Raw genomic sequence first — 17,595 nt, 5'->3', positions numbered from 1 at the left:
CATACTTTTTTGTGTGTCTTTTTTGACTTCACCACCCAAAATCCACCAAACTAGGTAGGAACTTGAATAAAATACAAAACGCAAACCCCTGAAGGACCTCTGAATTTTCTTGCACTTTTGTGCTTTTGTTCTCCCTGCCTCCCTTTCTTCTTCTGTCACCCTTTATTTGTCTAATAAGAACAATTCGATGAGTCGTGACATATCCTGTTTATGTACTACCTACACTGGAGTTATTTAAAAGCAATTTTATTGCTGCCTTTTGTTTTTATTCTTCCTTCTCCCTCTTAAATCAATGTTTTATAATTTGTTGGCTAAAACTTGCCAGAAGCTAGTAGGACCACATGCTGCACTGGTAATTTCCCAGCAGCAAAGCAGAAGGAGAAAGACAGCAGCCATACCCTTCTCCACCTGTAACCCTCCCCTCCCCTGTTCATGTTTTAATTTAGAAAACTACAGAATTGAAAATCAGCCAAAGTTCCTTTGGCCCCATCAAGCACTGCTTTCTCCCTCTTCCAAAGCAAGGGTGTTCAATGCAGTCATTGGGTACAAGCGAGGACAGATTTTGTTTTATATGGAAATTTTCCCTCTGGATTTTGCAGAAGGAAAGGAATGGAGGGTGTTGTGATGAAAACACATTGAGGGAATGGAGCTCCAGACAGGGATCCCTGGGAGGACAGACAAAGAGATGAGTGGCAGGACAGGAGCCGGAGCTTGCACTGAGGCCAAAACAGAGCATCAGGATGAGGTGGAGGAGCGGACAGGGAGGAAGAAAACTTGTGTGCGGCTCAATGGTCTGCTTAAATCAGCGTGTGATCACTTTTACACAAGGCGACAGTCCCACCCTCTTCTTCCCCACCCAGGCTTGCTGGCCTGGCCCTGGTGGTCCTACAGCCTTTGGAGGAGTGAGACCAGCTTGGGGGAAGAAAATGAGCATAGGTGCAAACTGGGATCCAAGGCATGGCCAAGAGCAAGGAGGAGAGGAGAACTGGAGACAAAAACATAGTCTGTCTCGGGTAGGATGGAAGCTGATGTTGGAAGCTGGTGTCTTCTGGCACTGAGACAAAAGCTCCTGCTCCCTTATTCTTCTTCCATGTGAGCATCAATGATGCTGCCAAAAGCAACCTGGAGAATATCAAAGCTGATCATAGAGCTTTGGGAGAGATGGGCAGGGGATGAGAGCCCAGGTGCAGGTCTGCTCAATGCTGTGAGAGGGAAAAGGGTGCAAAGAGGAGATGGTCCTCTAAAGTCTCTAATGCGAATGCACACAGCGTGGGCAATAAATGTGAGGAACTCAAGATCTGTTTGCAGTTGCAGGGTTTTGATGTTGACAGCACAGACGTGGTGGGACAGCTTAGATGACTGAAGTGTTGTGATGGAGGCATCCAGGCTGTTCAGGATATAGGCCAGGAAGATGGGGAGGGGGAGTTGTCCTTCATGCAAGGCAGCATCTGGAGTATGTGGAGCTCTTGGCTGGGAATGGGTGAGGAATTTACGGGTTGGGATTAGAGCAGACCAGTATGGGTGACATTGTAGTGGCTCTCTGCTATAGATATATGCATATATATATATATATATATATACATACATATATATGTCACCTGACAGGTAAAAAAGTGGACATCTGGAAGCAGTCTCATGTTCACAGACCCTGGTCCTAATGGGGATCGTCAGCCACCCTGATCTGTGCTAGTGGGACAGCCCAGCAGGGCGTAAACAGTTTGGGAGGTTCCTGGACAGCATCGATAACAAATTCCTGAGCCATGTGATAGCGAAGCCGAGGAGGAGAGGTTCTTTGCTGGACCTCCTGCTCACCAGTGAAAAGGACCTACTGGGGATGTGAAGGTCAAAACCAGCCTTGGCTGCAGTGACCATGAGATGCTGGAGTTCAGGGTTCTGAGGACAAAAATCAAGGTCACAACAGTGGACTACAGATGATCAAACTTTGGCCTCTTTAGGCATCTGCTTGAAACAGTCCTATGTGATAAGGTCCTGGAGGGAATAGAAGTCCAGGAAAGGAGGTTGATATTAAAGGGCCACCTCTTTCAGGCTCTAGAGCAATCCATCCCAGCAAACAGCAAGTCATGCAAAAACGCCGTGATGTCTGCATGGATGAACAAGGAGCTTTTAGCAAAACATGCCCAGCCTGACCTCAAGCAGTGATTGGCATCTTGCAGCCAACTTCCCCCCAGTTTCTATACTAGGCATGATGTTCCATGGTATGGAATATGCCTTTGGCTTAGTTAGGGTCAGGTGTCCTGTCTCTGCTTCCTCACAGCTTCTTGTGCCCCTCCTCACTGGCAGAGCATGGGACACTGAAAGGTCCTTGACTTGGGTAAGCACTGCTCAGCAACAGCTAAACCATCATTGTGTTACCAGCATTGTTCTCAGACTGAAGCCAAACCACAGCACAGCACCAGCTACTGGGAAGAGAATTAACTCTATCCCAGCCCAAACCAGGACTCCATACAAGAGGCAGAGCAGTTCACTGTTGGGTGTGGTGGGTCAATGTTGGGTGGGTGCATGCTCAGTCACCCCCTTCTCAGTAGGCCTAGGGGAGAAAATGTGACCAAAGCCTTGTAGGTTGAGTAAAGGACAGGGGGATTGTTTATCAATCATCATCACAGTCAGAACAGGCTCGTGTTGGGGAAGTGAATTTATTTCCAATGAACTGTGGCAGGGTAGGATAGTGAGAAATAGAAAGCAAGCTATAAACACCTTCCCTGCCCGTGAGGAGTGAAGCAAGAATCAGGAGTGAAGCTGAGCTCCCTTCTTGCTGGGGCACTGCGTCCCCTGAGTGACGCAGGAAAATGGGGGTTGTGGTCAGTTTATAACACTTTATCTCTGCTACTCCATCCTCCTCACATTCTTCCCCTGTTCTAGTGTGGAGTCCCTCACACAGAGACAGTCCTTCACAGACTTCTCCAGTGCATGTCCTTCCCACAGGCTGGAGTTCATCACGAACTGCTCCAGTGTGGTTCCCTTCCATGGGTGCATCCCTCAGGAGCAGGCTGCTCCAGCATGGGTCCTTCCCATGAGGTCACAAGTCCTGTCAGCAAACCTACTCCAGTGTGGGCTCCTCTCTCCATGGGGCCACAAGTCCTGCCAAGACAAGAGCCTGCTCCAGTGCAGGCTTCCCATGGGGTCACAGCCTCCTTCAGGGCACTTCCACTGTGGTCCTTCATGGGTTACAGGGGGACAGCCTGCATCACCATGGTATTCATGATGGTCTGCAGGAGAATCTATCATCTAGTGCCTGGAGCACTTCCTCCTTCTTCACCCACCATGGTGTCTGCTGGCTGCTGGGCTGTGTGACATCTTCTCACTCGTCTCTCCCAGGAGTTGCACAGCATTTTTTACCCTTTCTTAAATGCTTTACCTCAGAGGCGCTGCCCTCATCGGTGGTGGGCCCAGCTTTGGCCAGTGACATGTCCTTCTTGGAGCTGGCACTGTCCAACATGGGGGCAGCTTCTAGTGTCTTCTGACCATGGACTGAGAAAATTCTGAATTAAGCTTATTTGATGTGAAATTGCCTAAGATCTGTGATGCTGGTGGCTTTTTTCCATTGCAGTTCTACTTTGTTTCCTAAAACTGTCAAGTTTCTAAGTCTACACTGACAGTTTAACCAGGGATTTTTTTACATACACAAAAAACATACTTTGTGTTTATTGAACAACCTTATTTTCCAGCAAATAAGGTTTTAATTGAATGCCTTATTTTACTAAGGCTTAAGCACCCTGTGTCCTGGGATGATTTAAATATGTGTTTGTAGGAGTCGGTCTTGGTGAAGGTCTGAGGAGGACACAAGTTTTGGGAGTGTGTTGGGCAGTGAGTGAGGTGCAGGAATACAAATAAGGGTGAACAAGGTTGACAAGAGGAGATGGGATGCACTGGTGAGGCAGAGAATGAACAGGTGAAAGGGGGAGTAAGCTGGAGGTAGCAAACGAGAGGACGGATGGCAGAAGTTTTGGATTGATTATCCTGTGGTCATGTCCTTCAGGCTGAAGGCCAGGCAGACTCCCTCAGTGGCACTAGCTCCACAGGCTGACGTCAATCTTAAAACAGGCAACTATAACCAAGGAAATAAACTATCTTTGCTGTGCTTGGGTATGACAGCATAAGAGTGTATAGGAGTTAAGGACAGGACTTGGCATGTATATTCTGTCACTGGAACTTGAACCCACTGGTTTTAGCTTGTCAGTTGGGTTCTGGATTTTTCTTCCTCAAATTAAGAATGTCGTGTTTCTGTTGCAGTTTTTTTTCAGCTGTTAATTCAACATGCTAATGCGGTGATGCCTGTTCATTTAAAGAGAACCTGGGGTGGGGTATGGTTTAGTCATTACAATGACAGCAAGAGAAATTCTCTGCTCACCACTTCTCACATTGGTAAAATTTTATGTAGCAGCATTGTAACCTGGATGTTTGAACTAAATCAAGTCAAAAACAATCTTCCAAGCATCTGGATCTTGGCTGTAGCGTGGCCCAGCAACAGTCATACTGGTGGAAGGTAGCAAAGGAGAGCACAGAGTTGTAGAGATGAAGGTGTTGAGACTAGCTGTGCTGCCAGAGCCAGCACATCACGCTGCTGCATGCTGGAGATTCTGGAGCATCTACAGTGAAGGATGCAGGTTCCTGGCATTTATTCCAGTGAGGCAGCAGGTGAAGGCTAATACGAAGTTAAAGGTTAACTTTAAGTAGTATTTCACTGCTGTTTTTTTAACAGCAGCAGCATCCTGCTAATCTCCAACTCCCTGCAACCTCTTGGTTGCAGAAGTATCAGCTGCTCCTGCAGCTCTGCCTACAGTAGAAAAATCAAAGCTCACAAAAAGCTGGATTTGGGAGGAGCTGGCACTGTGGGGCAGTGCTAGCAGGGGATTTTTGGTTTGAACATGTAAAGGGCAAGCATTCTTTAAAACATTTACATTCCAAAAATATAATTTCTGTTCCCCTCTGACTGTTTCACTTTGAGTCCTTAGCAATTTTTTTTTTCCTTTTAATTCAGAGATGGTTAGGCTTACGAACCTTTTTTGTCTTTCATAGCCTTGATCCCATGTCTTAGGGTTGGTGCAGCCCTGTGTTTTTAGCTGAAGCTGCACTGCATGATGATCATATCAAGGAGGATCTCTGTAGTCTGGAATAATCTCTTTAATAGGCATGACATTCGTTATCATTTGACTCTGTAACAGCAAAACCACTCCAAACCCAAAGTAAAGTTTCTGTGCTTGTGCTGAAGCCATTCCCTTTCCTCTTGTGCATTGCGTGTAAGTGAAAGCAAAGAGTTTCATGCCCTGAGTTAAGTTTTCAGTGGTGTGTTGATAGGGATCATGCTCTCGCTGCTCACAGGCTTTACCTGAGTGAGAAAAGTGGCCTCAGGAATTCTGTGGTGATCCCTGCATGTGAGAAGATGGGAGTTGCTCTGTCTCTCTGATCTAGTGGCGGTTAAAAGAAAACATGATCATGAATGGATCAAATTTGATGCCAAGTTGTGTGGTCAGTCCTGTCAATAAAACAGAAAGGTTAGTGGTGCCACCTCTACACAGCCACTTTGCAGAGCAAAACTTTGTTAACTATAAATGTCTTGATTTACAAACACGTCTGTGGCCACAGGGTTGGGTTTAACAGATGAACCTTTTTGGAGCCGTGGGGTTTTTCAACCTTCATTCTACTTCAGTGAGTATTTTAATTTTTTCCCCCTTCTGAAGAAGCTTGCAAGTAAAGATGGGACTAAAATCAAGTATTCTGCCTCAGCTGAACATCTGAGCATTCCTCTGTGTGTGGATGTGCCTTCTGGAAGAAAAGGCCAAATGAGATGTGGCGGGCAAACCGGAATTAAAGAAGACTTATAATAAATAACTCTTGATTAAAGTGTAGATTATGGGAGTATATGAAAAACACAGACATTACACAACTCAAAATCATATCCTGGTAACATGCTTTAGAAATAACTGGCTAATGGATGTCTCAAATTGCTGCCAGACTTCTTTGAGAAGTCATGGAAAACTAGGAGAGAGATAAAAATGTGACATCTGGAACCAAGTTACAGTTTCTCATAAAAAGCAGAAGAATTGCAAAAGAAAAAGCTCCTCCAGCTCCAAGATGAAGCCTTCAGTGATGGAGCCCACAGGCAGCTGCACATTTGCCCTGACAAATGCAGCAGCTCCTGGGGTGGAGAGGACGACTGGACCCCCCGTCATACCCGTGGGCAGGATTTCTGGCCTCGCATCTTCTGCAGATGTTAAGAAAATTATGAAAATTATGCACGAGCATAAAAATGTTGGTTATAATTTGTAACCACTACTGCACCTTCTCCAGCTCTTCTGTCTTCCTTGGTTGATTCAGTAAAAAAATTCAACCTGCCATTTCTTTACGCAGTCACTCAGTCCTCTATGGTCTTTTTGCAGTTCTTTGTGGTCAGCCCTTATCTGTAACCTCCTGAGTTATCATCATCAGTCTTTGCCATTTCACTTCTCATTTCCCTTTCCCAGATACTTTGAGACTCTTTCAAAGAGCCCAAATTCCAGCAGAACTTACTGGGGACCCTCCTCCATCAAAGAACTGGTTGGTTATTCCTTTCTTCTTGCCACTTCTTTATTTAAGCACAAGGCTTCCTCATACTGTGGCAGCTTAGTTTCCTTAAAATCCTTTCAGGAAGGGTGTTGCAAAACGATTTTGGAAATCCAGGTAACCTGACCCACCTGCAGGTCAGATCTTCCTTACCCACATGGTTGTTGACTCCTCTGGAGAGCTTGGATAGGTTTGTGAAGCAGGAGAGGAGAAGCTTGCATTGACTTTTCTGAAGTACAGAAGTAGTGCTTGTTAAAGATGACAGTTTTCCTTATTCTTACTAATGTGTCCTGTGACTCATCGCTCTTCATTTTGTCTGTTTACTCCCCAGCTTCTTGACATTTCCACAGGAAGATCTGAACTCGGAGGCTTGGGCTAGTTTTAGTTCCCCCTGCAGAGCGTGGGGTCAGCATAGGAATCCTTCCAGCTTCTTCCCCAGCATCTGCACATGCAAAAAAATCATTTCTTTATCCTCACAGTTTTGCTTTTTATTCCCATGTCATGTGTATGCACTCTCTGGCAGGCTTCCTGCTCTAATGGAGCCTTAAGAAGATAACCACTAGTTTTGAAGGCTCTTGCTAGCTGTCCCCCAAACTTTTCTGCCCTACGCTGACATGGGTTTGGTACCTGACAAGCCTTTCATGTAACAAGGGAGGAGTAGGGGGCTCCCTTTTGCTGGACCCGACCAGCAAAAGGCAGCTGAAGCTGCCTCCTTTGCTTCTGCACTTGCTGTGCAGGTGGCTGATGGCATGGACCGGTCTGTGCTGTGCCCCATGGGCCATGTATTCCTGCATCCTCCATTGTGGTTTTATTTGTTTTGTTATAAATGCCATTTGGAAGTAAATTCTAGTGGGTCTTTTCCACATCAGCCCTGGCTGCTGTGTTTAATTGTCCTGGGTCTACTGAGTGGTGCTGCTGAAATGCCGTGTTTCTAAGCATAGACACCAAACACAACTAAATGATCAGCTTTGTGCTCCATCAGCAGAGCTGGCATATTAAACCTTTAATTAAAAGTAGTTTATAGAAGAATTTTACCCATGACAGAGTGGTATTTGGAGTCTGTTGTCCGCTTGTACCTTTGTGTGTGGCAGGGTCAGCTGGTGTCTTAAGTTACCCTTTCACTTCGGTTGGGTGGGTGCAAAGTAATAGCAGGAGCACAAGCACAATGTAAAGGATATAGGATTCATCTTTTCCACCCCAGCAGCCCATAAGCCAAAGGGACCAAGCACTGTGAGATGATTTCGTTTCCCCAACTGAAGCTTGCTTTATGCTGACTCACACATGGCATTAGTTACTCTTCAGATGTAACGGTCTCACAGGGACACCTCAGAAAGTGAGGGAGTTGTTCACAATGTCAGGACCACCAGGTCTGCTGCATCCAGACACAAATCAGAGAGCAGTGCTGAAGCTCAGGTCTGTGAGCTTGCTGCTGCTCTGCACATCCCCAGGCAGCAGTGCCCAGGCCTGGAGCCCATTAAATATGGGGCGATTTTGGCATATTTCAGATCCAGCACAAGCATGCACGACAGTGAAAATTCAGGTCTTTACTGTGTGTTGTGTGCCAGGGTGCCTTTGGGGCCATGCTGGGGAGGAAGAGATGAGCCTCAGACTGTCTCTTTGCAGGCTTAAAATCAAAACTAAATTGGCTTTGACAAGGCAGGATCTGGAGAGGAAATGTATCTCACTAAGCTACAAGGGCAAAGGTGCTTTCAACTTGTGCTTGTGCTGAGTCTGCCTTGAATGCTAGGCAGGATCAAAGCAAGAGGAGTGCTGTTTTGATAAGGCCAAGAAGTTAAATTTCCCATTACAAATCAAAACTCGATTAGAAAAACCAATGCCATAAACCACAATAGAACTGCCCTGGATATTATTTTCTTCTTGTAGCTCTTATTTGGAGATTTGAGAGAGCTCTGGAAAATTTAAGGTCCCGTTCAGCAACTCCGAGATATATCCTGGGGGCTTTTCTATTTCCCATGTTCCCATTTCTGCTTATATTTCACAGCTCACACCATGGCTCAGTAGTGCCGGTTTTCTCTGCTGAAATTAAGGGGCTTCTCCAAGCATTTGGGGAAGGGCTGAAATACTCTTTAGTTTGTTTGAATTGCATTTGGGTGCAGGCATGGGGGTCCTATAATGTGGTTTCTTCTACCCATTTCTCTCTTTCTTGAGGGAGACGTTTTCTCTAAACTTCAGTTGCAGCATGTCTGGGATCACGTGTCTGAGGCTTCTGACATGTTTGGCAATTTCTGCAGTTTCCTCCTTCAAGAGCCTGTTTTTTAAGCCCTCCCCTCCCTCCCTCATTAACCTTTTTCAGGTTTGTCATAGCTTTTATTATAAATGATGCTTTCTGTTACCTGCAGTGTTTTTGACAGGTCACTGGTAGATGTTGTGTAGTGGAGCATCACAGAGATGCTGCATAGAACAGCAATGATACAGAAAATGGAGTTGGCTCTTAATCTTTTTTGTCAGATTTAGTTGCTTCTCTCCCAGGTTTCTGAGCCCTGGTTGCTGGCAGTGAAGCCTGCAGGACTTGGTTTGGTCCAGCTGTGTAGGCACATGCTACATTGAAAGTTTTGCTTGACCATGTAGGCACACACTCTGGTACAACTTGTCACCATATCTGAGCTAATGAGCCCTGTAACCTTCTTTAATGATAGCGGAAGAAATGATGTAGTTAAATTACCTGATGTGATAATCCATAATTAGCTGCTTGCTGTAGTTCATTCTTAAGCAGGAGTTAGGAGCAGAGGAATTGTGTGGGTTTTAATGACGGAATAGAGTTTGAGCTCCTAGAAGGCTCAAGGCTGGAGGTCTGGTGTCTGTTCCAGCTTTACTCCTGCTCCAGCTTTACTCCTGCTTAGGTATCAAGTAATACGCACCCTAGAGAGGACAAGTAGCTGCTCCTGGGCTTTGAATGAATACAGAGGAGTTGAGGCATGTGTGAAAGGGTGCAGAGGTTTGACAGCTGTTGAAACTGGAGTGATATGTCCACATAAAACACTTTACACATGAAGTAAATGATGCCTCTTCTGCAAAGTGGTATTGATAGTAAGTGTGGCTCTTGGAAGGGTAGGGGAAAAGGTGGATTTCATTAGGAGTGCAGAAATGGGGAGGGTAAGAGTCTTTGCATCATTTCTAGTTGTCATGTTTCTATAAAGATGTCATAGCACATGTAGTTTGTGGTCTTTGAAAGTTCAGATTTCAGTGGTCCAGAGAAATCTTTCAAGAGACACAAATGTGGTTTTGGTGGTAAAGGCTGCTGCATGTCAGGGCTGCATTGTGTTCAGCAGTGAGGATTTGGAGATGGGGTATAATGGAGTTTTCATGCTATTTTGGCGTGACCTTGGTGCAGGGTGGGGACTTGTTGAGAAATGTGCTTTTCTTCTCAAATGCGTTAATGCAGAAATGAAAGCAGTGACCAAGCAGAATATCAGTGGAGCTAAGAGTGAAAGATTTTGTTTTCCTTTTTTAAGAGAAAAAAAGGAAATAATCCGCAGAGAACATGGCTTAAGAATGGATACTGCCATTGGGAATGGCTACTGTGGAAGTTGTTAGGGTTGTTGTGGAAAAAGGTGCTGAGGAGGCTAGCCAAAGAGCTTCGCAGAGTTTATGTTTCTACTAGAGGAATGTGCTGGAGCTTCCTCTAAACCTGAAAGTTTTCTAGGGCGACTTGGGGGGACAAAGAAACAAATAGAGGATAACTAACTAATGTAACCTTCTTCTCATCAGACGTGTCAAGTGTGCCAGATGATGCTGCCCAACCAGTGCAGTTACTGCGCTCACCAGAGGATCCACGCTCACAAGTCTCCGTACTGCTGCCCAGAGTGCGGCGCCGTCTGCCGCTCCGCCTACTTCCAGACTCACGTCAAGGAGAACTGCCTGCATTACTCCCGCAAAGTGGGATTCAGGTTTGTGCAGGTCCAGAGGGTCTGTGCTGAGATGACAAGAGGGAATGAGAAACTGGGATTTAGATCTTTGGAAATGTGTTTTCCTTGCAGCAGAAACAAAAGAGGATGTAGCCAGGAGCTGGTGTGGTTTGCTGCATGATAAAACCTATTTCAAAATGGGAATTACTAAATGGATTTAAGAGAGGTTTCTGAGAGCAGAAATTATTTGGAGGCATCTTTAAGCTGAAGGAACTTTGTGTTGAATTGAAGTTGCAGACAAGTGTCTCAGGATTGATATTTCCAGCAAAAAGATTGCAGATCTTAATCCTCTAAGTCTCTTTAAGGTTTGAACTTATATTTATGTAAGTTATAATGGTCTGAGGGATGTGTGCCTGCACGAGAAGGGCATAGATTATTTTCTTATATGTGCCTACAATTCTCCAAACACTTCTCATGAACTGAGACAAATGGAGGAAGGCTCTGGATGTGGTTGTGTGTATGCCTGCATGTGTTGTCTCTTCTCCAACCAAATCGATTGCTTTAATAAAAGACATTTTAATAAAAGACTTTTCCCTACAAGGCTTTCCTCCTTGGCATGTTTAGATCACCTCAGCTGCAGCACAGCTCTTAAGACAGAGATGATTTACTTGGGAGATGAGACTAGCAACCTTTTAAGTTCTGTTTTTTCTCTTATTGCCATTGAATACTTTGAGATTTAAAATGAATAGGGCAATTTTTGCTCATGGAGCTGTTCTTTTAAGATGGCTGCAAATTCAGGAAGCCTGTGTGGTTTGTTCTGAAATCACACTTAGTTTTTCAAGGGCTTTTTCTTTCAACTGTGAAGACAAGACACATAACAAACTGATTCTGAATTTAATTATATACAGAGAAGTGTCTTTTTATGTGGGATCTGATTGGAGGGGGCAGAGCCCACAACAAAGGATTAATTCCGTAGCAAATTAAATGGCTGTGATACTCGGGCTGTTTGAAGATGAGTTAATCTGAGAGAGGGAGGAAAGCTGAAAAATAATGTTTTCCCTGAAATGGAAAAATTGGAATGGAGATGTCAGAAAACTAACCATGGCTTTGGTGCAGTTCTTTGGACTTCACTGGCACCTAAGAATCCCAAATGCAGGCACAACTTCAGCATGCTGAGCTGCTTGTGCAGCATCCTCATCCCTCTTGATGCCTGGATCAATAACATGTCACAGTTACGTAGGCCCAAGCTGCACTATATAGGAAACTCAGTCTTTTAGCAGTGATCCAGTGCAAGTCCTTTTGCCTCTAAGTGACGGGCTTGCAGTGTAGAGCAAAGCTTGATCCTGACTCTTAAGTGTATGACCTGGCATTTTTTAAAAACATTATTCATTCCAGATGTATTACAGTAATATCTTTATGATGCTGTCAGCAGCGAATGCCTTCTTTCTATGTCAAGGACATTAAAGAAAATTTAAACGAAGACAGAGCTCAAGAATGATGCTTGCAGGGTTTTTAGCTTTACTCAGCTTCTCTAGAAGCTAAATTTCTTTAACTTCTCTAGTTTGCATCTGCTCAAGCTCATCTGTGAAAACTGGGTTTACCAGACAGGTAAACTTCTGGCTGTGCCATCCTTGTTATCCTGCTCGTCTCTGCTATTTTGGAAAAGGAAGAAATAAACTCTGGTTGCAGAACCATATGTTGATAGTCCTTGGCATCTGCCCTGTGGTCATGTAGCCACTTCATTTCTTTCACTTTTGTTACTTGAAGGGCTGAAAAACTGAGAGGTTCTTTTAAATCCTTCCCAGGATCAGCTCTATTTTGCTGCTTCTCACTATATCCTTGTTTTCATTGATTTTCTGATGCATAAGTTTGGGGTTTGTTTGGTTTTTGTTTGTTTGTTTGTTTGTTTGTTTGTTTGTGTGTTCAGTCCTTATTCTGTCTCCTTTCCTCCTAATACCCCAATGTGTTCAGTGAAGTTTGGAGTAAGACTGTTTTATTTGGGTTTTAATCATGGCAAGTGATTGCATTGAAAATGAGAAAGGCCTTCTGCAGTTAAAAATTAAAATCCCCAAGTCTGTCCTAAATGCTTCTTCCACTTGGAGCCAAGTGTCACCTCCCCACCTTTTCCAAGCACCTGCTGGCCATCTCCACTGATCTGGGGCTCGTTTTCCTGCTTGGTGCCATCTGGAGAGTTGAGAGGCTGGAAGGTGACAGCACAGGAAATGTTCAGAGGGTTAAGACAACATCTTGTAGCTTTATCTTCTCTTGCAGGCTGCTTTCCAAGACTTTTACACCACCCCTCCTTGTCCTGGGGCTATCCAAGAGTCTTCGCTGGCGTATTATTCTCCCTCCCCTCCTTCCTGGGGAGATGATAGCAGAATTTGCAATTTGTAGAAATTACATGGCAAGCCTCTGACATCCTCCATCCACTTTGTTCTGCTAATTGCTTTATCAAACTTCGTCCTGCTGGCACTGGAATTCTTGATTACAAAGTGCCTGTTGTTTAAACTTCCATTTACTGTAAAATTAAATCAACTTGTAATCATTTGACCTTGAGCTGGTACTTATTTCATCCCTAATTCTAATTGAAGTACTTACCAAAACTAAGCAGAATGCAAAACCATCTATTGTTAGTTCAGGGAACGCTTGTGGAAGAAACCTGTTGGATATTCCTGGATGTACCAGCCAGACCTTACTGTCAGGATTAGCACTTGTTCTTCCATTTATACTTGGGGAATTTATTCTTCCATAATAACATGGTTCCTGAGGTTACTATCCTAGAAAGTCTCTCTCTGTGTCACATGAGGATCAGGCTTGAAGGCAGAGCTACCTGGGCAGGATGTTTTCATGCTTCCCCAAAGATGACACCAGCTGTTGTCATCGCTTCTCTCTCTAAACTTAAGAACACTACATCTGTGTGTAGATTTTTGGGAGAGAGGGTTCGGCTCCTTCGGGCTGGCTTCTGCCTAATGATCTTTTGAAGTATAACTTCAAAGCATGGGCTTGATTCCTAAACACTGTTGGGAGGCTCGTTTGGAGGGAAGGATAATCTAGTGGCTTGTTTGGTTTTGATACAGGCTTGGAGCCCTTCCAGTTGCTCAGTAGCTGGGGTCCATCTGCGATGGCAGCATCTGTGCTGTGGTACTGCCGAGCACACAAACAGCAGACCTCAGAACACGGCAAAAAAGATATTTCTGAGGCGACTTAGCTCCAGGTTTACTGGAGGAAGTTATCCCTTGGGTGCCTCTCACATCCTACAAGCACAAGCATTAGCCCCATGGATTGCCCAGCTGAGCTCCACTGTAATGGTCTTTATGTGCAGTGCTGGCTCAAGCGGAGGTCTGCCACTAGTCATTTTGAGTGACTATTCTTAGGAGAGGCTGTTCTAGTCCCTGATTAACATAGGTGCTCCTGTGGGCATGGTGAACTCCATGGCTGGTGTGGCCAAGGCAGGTGAGGACACTCTGCATCTTCATGAGCCCTTGCAGTGCTGTGTGGCTGCTCTCAAAGTACAGCAGGTGGGTGGGTTCTTGAGAGGAATATTAGTTAAATACAGTAAGGCTGCTGGTGGTTTCCATCCTGGGGGAGTACCAGGCAAGGTCTGTCATAGAGGAGAGGCAGGCTGGGACCAGTGGTGTGACCCTGGTGCTCTGCCTGGCCATGTTTTTAGCTGCCAAGAAGAATCCTTTGGCTCCACGTGCAACCTCTGCTCTTCCCGGAGCATCCACCCAGCTCCTAGGCAAGCACTTCCTAGGCAACACCTTTGTGTTAATGATTTTAATGAGTTTAATCAGTTCCTTCCATGTTTCTGTTGCCATTTTCAGTATCTTTGCTGTTGTCATTATTTTCTGGTGCTTAGTGGGGAATGAGAACCAATTGTACAGGGTTACTGAGGATTTTGTAGCTCAATATCCTTTTTGTTTTGTACTGGAGACTGACTGGTATTTATGCTGAGATCTTATCAGATACTTTTACTTTAGTTCTTCACTTTCATCTGTGGCAGAGTTGTCTTTCACAGATACAGGGCTGGCGTTTTGCTGAACCACATTTTCCTTTATTCTTTCTGGGTTGTTTTAGTTTCTGAAGGCTAATTTTATAGATCTTGTCACTAGCATCTGATAGTGACATCTGCCCAGCCTGTGAATTCCTGTGTTGTGGCTTAACCCCAGCCAGCAGCTCAGCCCTATGCAGCCTCTCACTCACCCCTGCCCAGTGAGATGGGGAAAAGAATCAGAAGGGTAAAAGTGAGGAAACTTATGGGTTGAAGTAAAGACAGGTTATTAGGTAAATAAAAGCTAACACAGAAGCAAAGCAAACCCAGGAACTTATTCTCTGCTTCCCATTGCAGGCAGGTGTTCAGCCATCTCCTGGAAATTTGGGCTTCGTCACACATAACACACATCCCTGAATTATCAACACTGTTTTCAGCACAAATCCAAAATATAGCCCCATGCTAGCTAGTACAAAGAAAATCACTCTATCCCAGACAAAACCAGCACACCTGTATTCTATTCCTCCGTGACTCTTCCATGTTGCTATTGAAGGTACTAAACAAGGACCCACTATAGCCTGGTGCTTGCCTCTACCTGTGCCACTTTGTGTGTATCTTGGAAGCAGCACTGTGGCTGTAACTTGGCTCTTTCTTTGTGTGTCCCCCAGGTGCATTCATTGTGGAGTTGTCTTCATGACCCTCGCCATGCTCAAAGTGCACATCCACGAGAAACACTGCGAAGTCTTCCACAAGTGTTCTTTTTGCCCGATGGCCTTCAAGTCGGCCGACAGCACCACGACTCACATGACCAGCCAGCACCCAGCAGAGCCTCACAAGACTACTCAGTAAATATTTCAGATTTATCATTTCCTCTTCTCCCTTGCTGGGTAGCTCCAGGATTCCTCCTTTACCTCCCTTTTTTTTTTTTCTGTTTCTGGTTTCTGTCTTCATATGAGAAGAACTGCTGCTTTGTCTGCTGGTGTGGGTCTGTTCCTAACCACAGTGTGCTCTTCTTCATACAAACGTGGTCCCCTGGGTAGGAGAAGAGGAACTTGGGCAAGAAAGAGCTGAATATCGTAGAATTACAGAATCATAGAATGTTTGTGTTGGAAGGGACCTTAAGATCATCCAGTTCCAACCCCCTTGCCATGGGCAGGGACACCTTCCACTAGACTATGTCACCCAAGGCTCTGCCCAGCCAGACTTTGAACACTGCCAGGCATGGGGCATTTACCACTTTTCTGGACAGCCTGTTCCACTGCCTCACCGTTCTCACAGGGAAGAACTTCTTCCTGAACTTGTAAACTGAACTTCCCCTGTTTCAGTTTGAACCCATCACCCCTTGTCCTATAGCTACAGTCCCTGATGAAGAGTCCCTCTCCAGCATCCTTGTAGTCCCCTTTAGATACTGGAAAGTGCTCTGAGGTAACCACACAGCTTCTCTTCTCCAGGCTGAACAGCCCCGATGTTCTCGGTCTGTCTCCATCGAGAAGGTGCTCCAGCCCCTGATCATCCTTGTGGCCTCCTCTGGACTTGCTCCAACAGCTCCATGTCCTCCTTATGTTGAGGACACCAGCACTGCATACAGTGCTGCAAGTGAGGTCTCATGATAGCAGAGTAGAGGGGCAGGACCACCTCCTTTGACCTGCCTGGGACACAGTTGATTTCTGGGCTCAAGTGCACACTGAAGCCAGCTCACATTCAGTTTCTAATCGACCAACACCCCCAAGCCCTTCTCTTCAGGGTTGCTCTGAATCTCTTCTCTGCCCAACCTGTAACTGTGCCTGGGATTGCCCCATTGCGCTTGGCTTGACTGAACTTCATGAAGTTGGCATTGGCCACCTCTCCAGGTCCCTCTGGATCCCATCCCTTCCCTCCAGCATATTCACTGAACCTCACAGCTTGGTGTCATCACAGACTTGCTGAGTGTGCATCAATCCCACTGTCCATGTCGCCAGCAAAGATGTTGAACATGATTGGTCCCAACACCGACCCTGAGGGAACCACTCACTACCCATCTCCAGTTGGGCCTTGAGCTGTTAACTGCGACTCTGTGTATGGCCATTCAGCCAATTCCTTATGCACCGTGTGGTCTATCCATCAAATTTATGTCTCTCCAGTTTAGAGACAAAGATATCTGTAAAAGGCACTTAACTGTCACCTCATTGTGCAGCAGGACCCACAATGGCATTTCTTGTTAGAGGGCTCCAGAGTAACTGCTGCATCTGGCACTCGAAAGAAAGAGGAGTGTTACACCATGCATCATTGACCCAAAAATCACTAGAGAGAAACCTCCTGTGTTTTCCACTCTGTAGCTCTCCCCTCCAAGGGTTGAGCTAGTTCCAAGATTGTATGCTTTAAGGGAGGAACTATGGAAAGGTGGGATTAAAAGTAATGTGTAGCTAGCTGGTATACTTTGAATTTGCTCCCATCTGTCTGCACTTACACGCACACACAGAGTTATGCATATGCATAGAAGTAAACCTATTTTTAGAAAGCTGTGGTATGTGCCTGAGGCATTTTGTTGTTCTTCCTAGTTGAGTTAATGGTTAGGTTGTCCACGTGGGTGTGTGTTGACAACCCATTGAGAGCACAGCCCTTCTCAGAAACCCATCCCTTTCTGAAGTTGCTGAGATAACTTTCTGCACTGTCTTCTTAAAATAACTAACAAAGAGAGACTGAGTTTACATTTTAATTGTTCCAGGGTGATCTACAAATGCTCTTGTGAGACGGTCTTTAACAAGAAGAAGCTGCTACAAGAGCACTTCCAGCAGAACACCAACAAGTTGTTAGTGGGAGTGTTCAAGTGCCCACAGTGTCAGCTGGTTTATATGCAGAAACAGCAGTTAATGCAGCACGTTAAGGTAGGTAATGCCCACCATTTGCTGATAGCAGATCCTCTTATTTGGCTCCACAGAGAGTTTATATATCCACTACTTGAGGAAATAGGTTAAGGAAGTGGAAGGTTCTTGAGGAATGTATTAGTGGAAAAATAGACTACAGTGATTTACAGTAGCATCTGGAAACATCAGTGGAGCATTTTGTGTTAGTTGGTAGTAATGCAGGCAGTTGCTTTCATCTATATGTAATTTAACCTTATGACAAAGGCTCATTTTCTGTGAATGCATTCATTCGATTTTTAACTGTTCTGTATTAAACCCAAGAAAGTGATTAAGC

General features: G+C 45.1%; 1 protein-coding gene across 9 annotated transcripts in view; it reads left to right on the top strand.

The window, feature by feature from the left end:
- The window catches only part of ZNF592 (zinc finger protein 592), a 45,261-nt gene that overhangs the window by 16,425 nt on the left and 11,241 nt on the right, over positions 1-17,595 (top strand). For all 9 annotated transcript variants that reach the window (XM_062625757.1, XM_062625762.1, XM_062625761.1 and 6 more), the window contains 3 exons: positions 10,291-10,469; positions 15,087-15,263; positions 17,123-17,282. In XM_062625757.1, the coding sequence (XP_062481741.1) occupies positions 10,291-10,469; positions 15,087-15,263; positions 17,123-17,282 (516 nt within the window). The remainder of the gene's footprint in view (positions 1-10,290; positions 10,470-15,086; positions 15,264-17,122; positions 17,283-17,595) is intronic.

The sequence above is a fragment of the Pezoporus occidentalis genome, unplaced genomic scaffold (assembly GCF_034315485.1).
Source record: "Pezoporus occidentalis ecotype Australia unplaced genomic scaffold, CSIRO_AGI_Poc_V1 ctg282, whole genome shotgun sequence".
Lineage (NCBI taxonomy): Eukaryota > Metazoa > Chordata > Aves > Psittaciformes > Psittacidae > Pezoporus > Pezoporus occidentalis.
The sequence above is the reverse complement of the archived record's forward strand: the minus strand, read 5'-3'. Positions and strand labels throughout refer to the sequence as shown.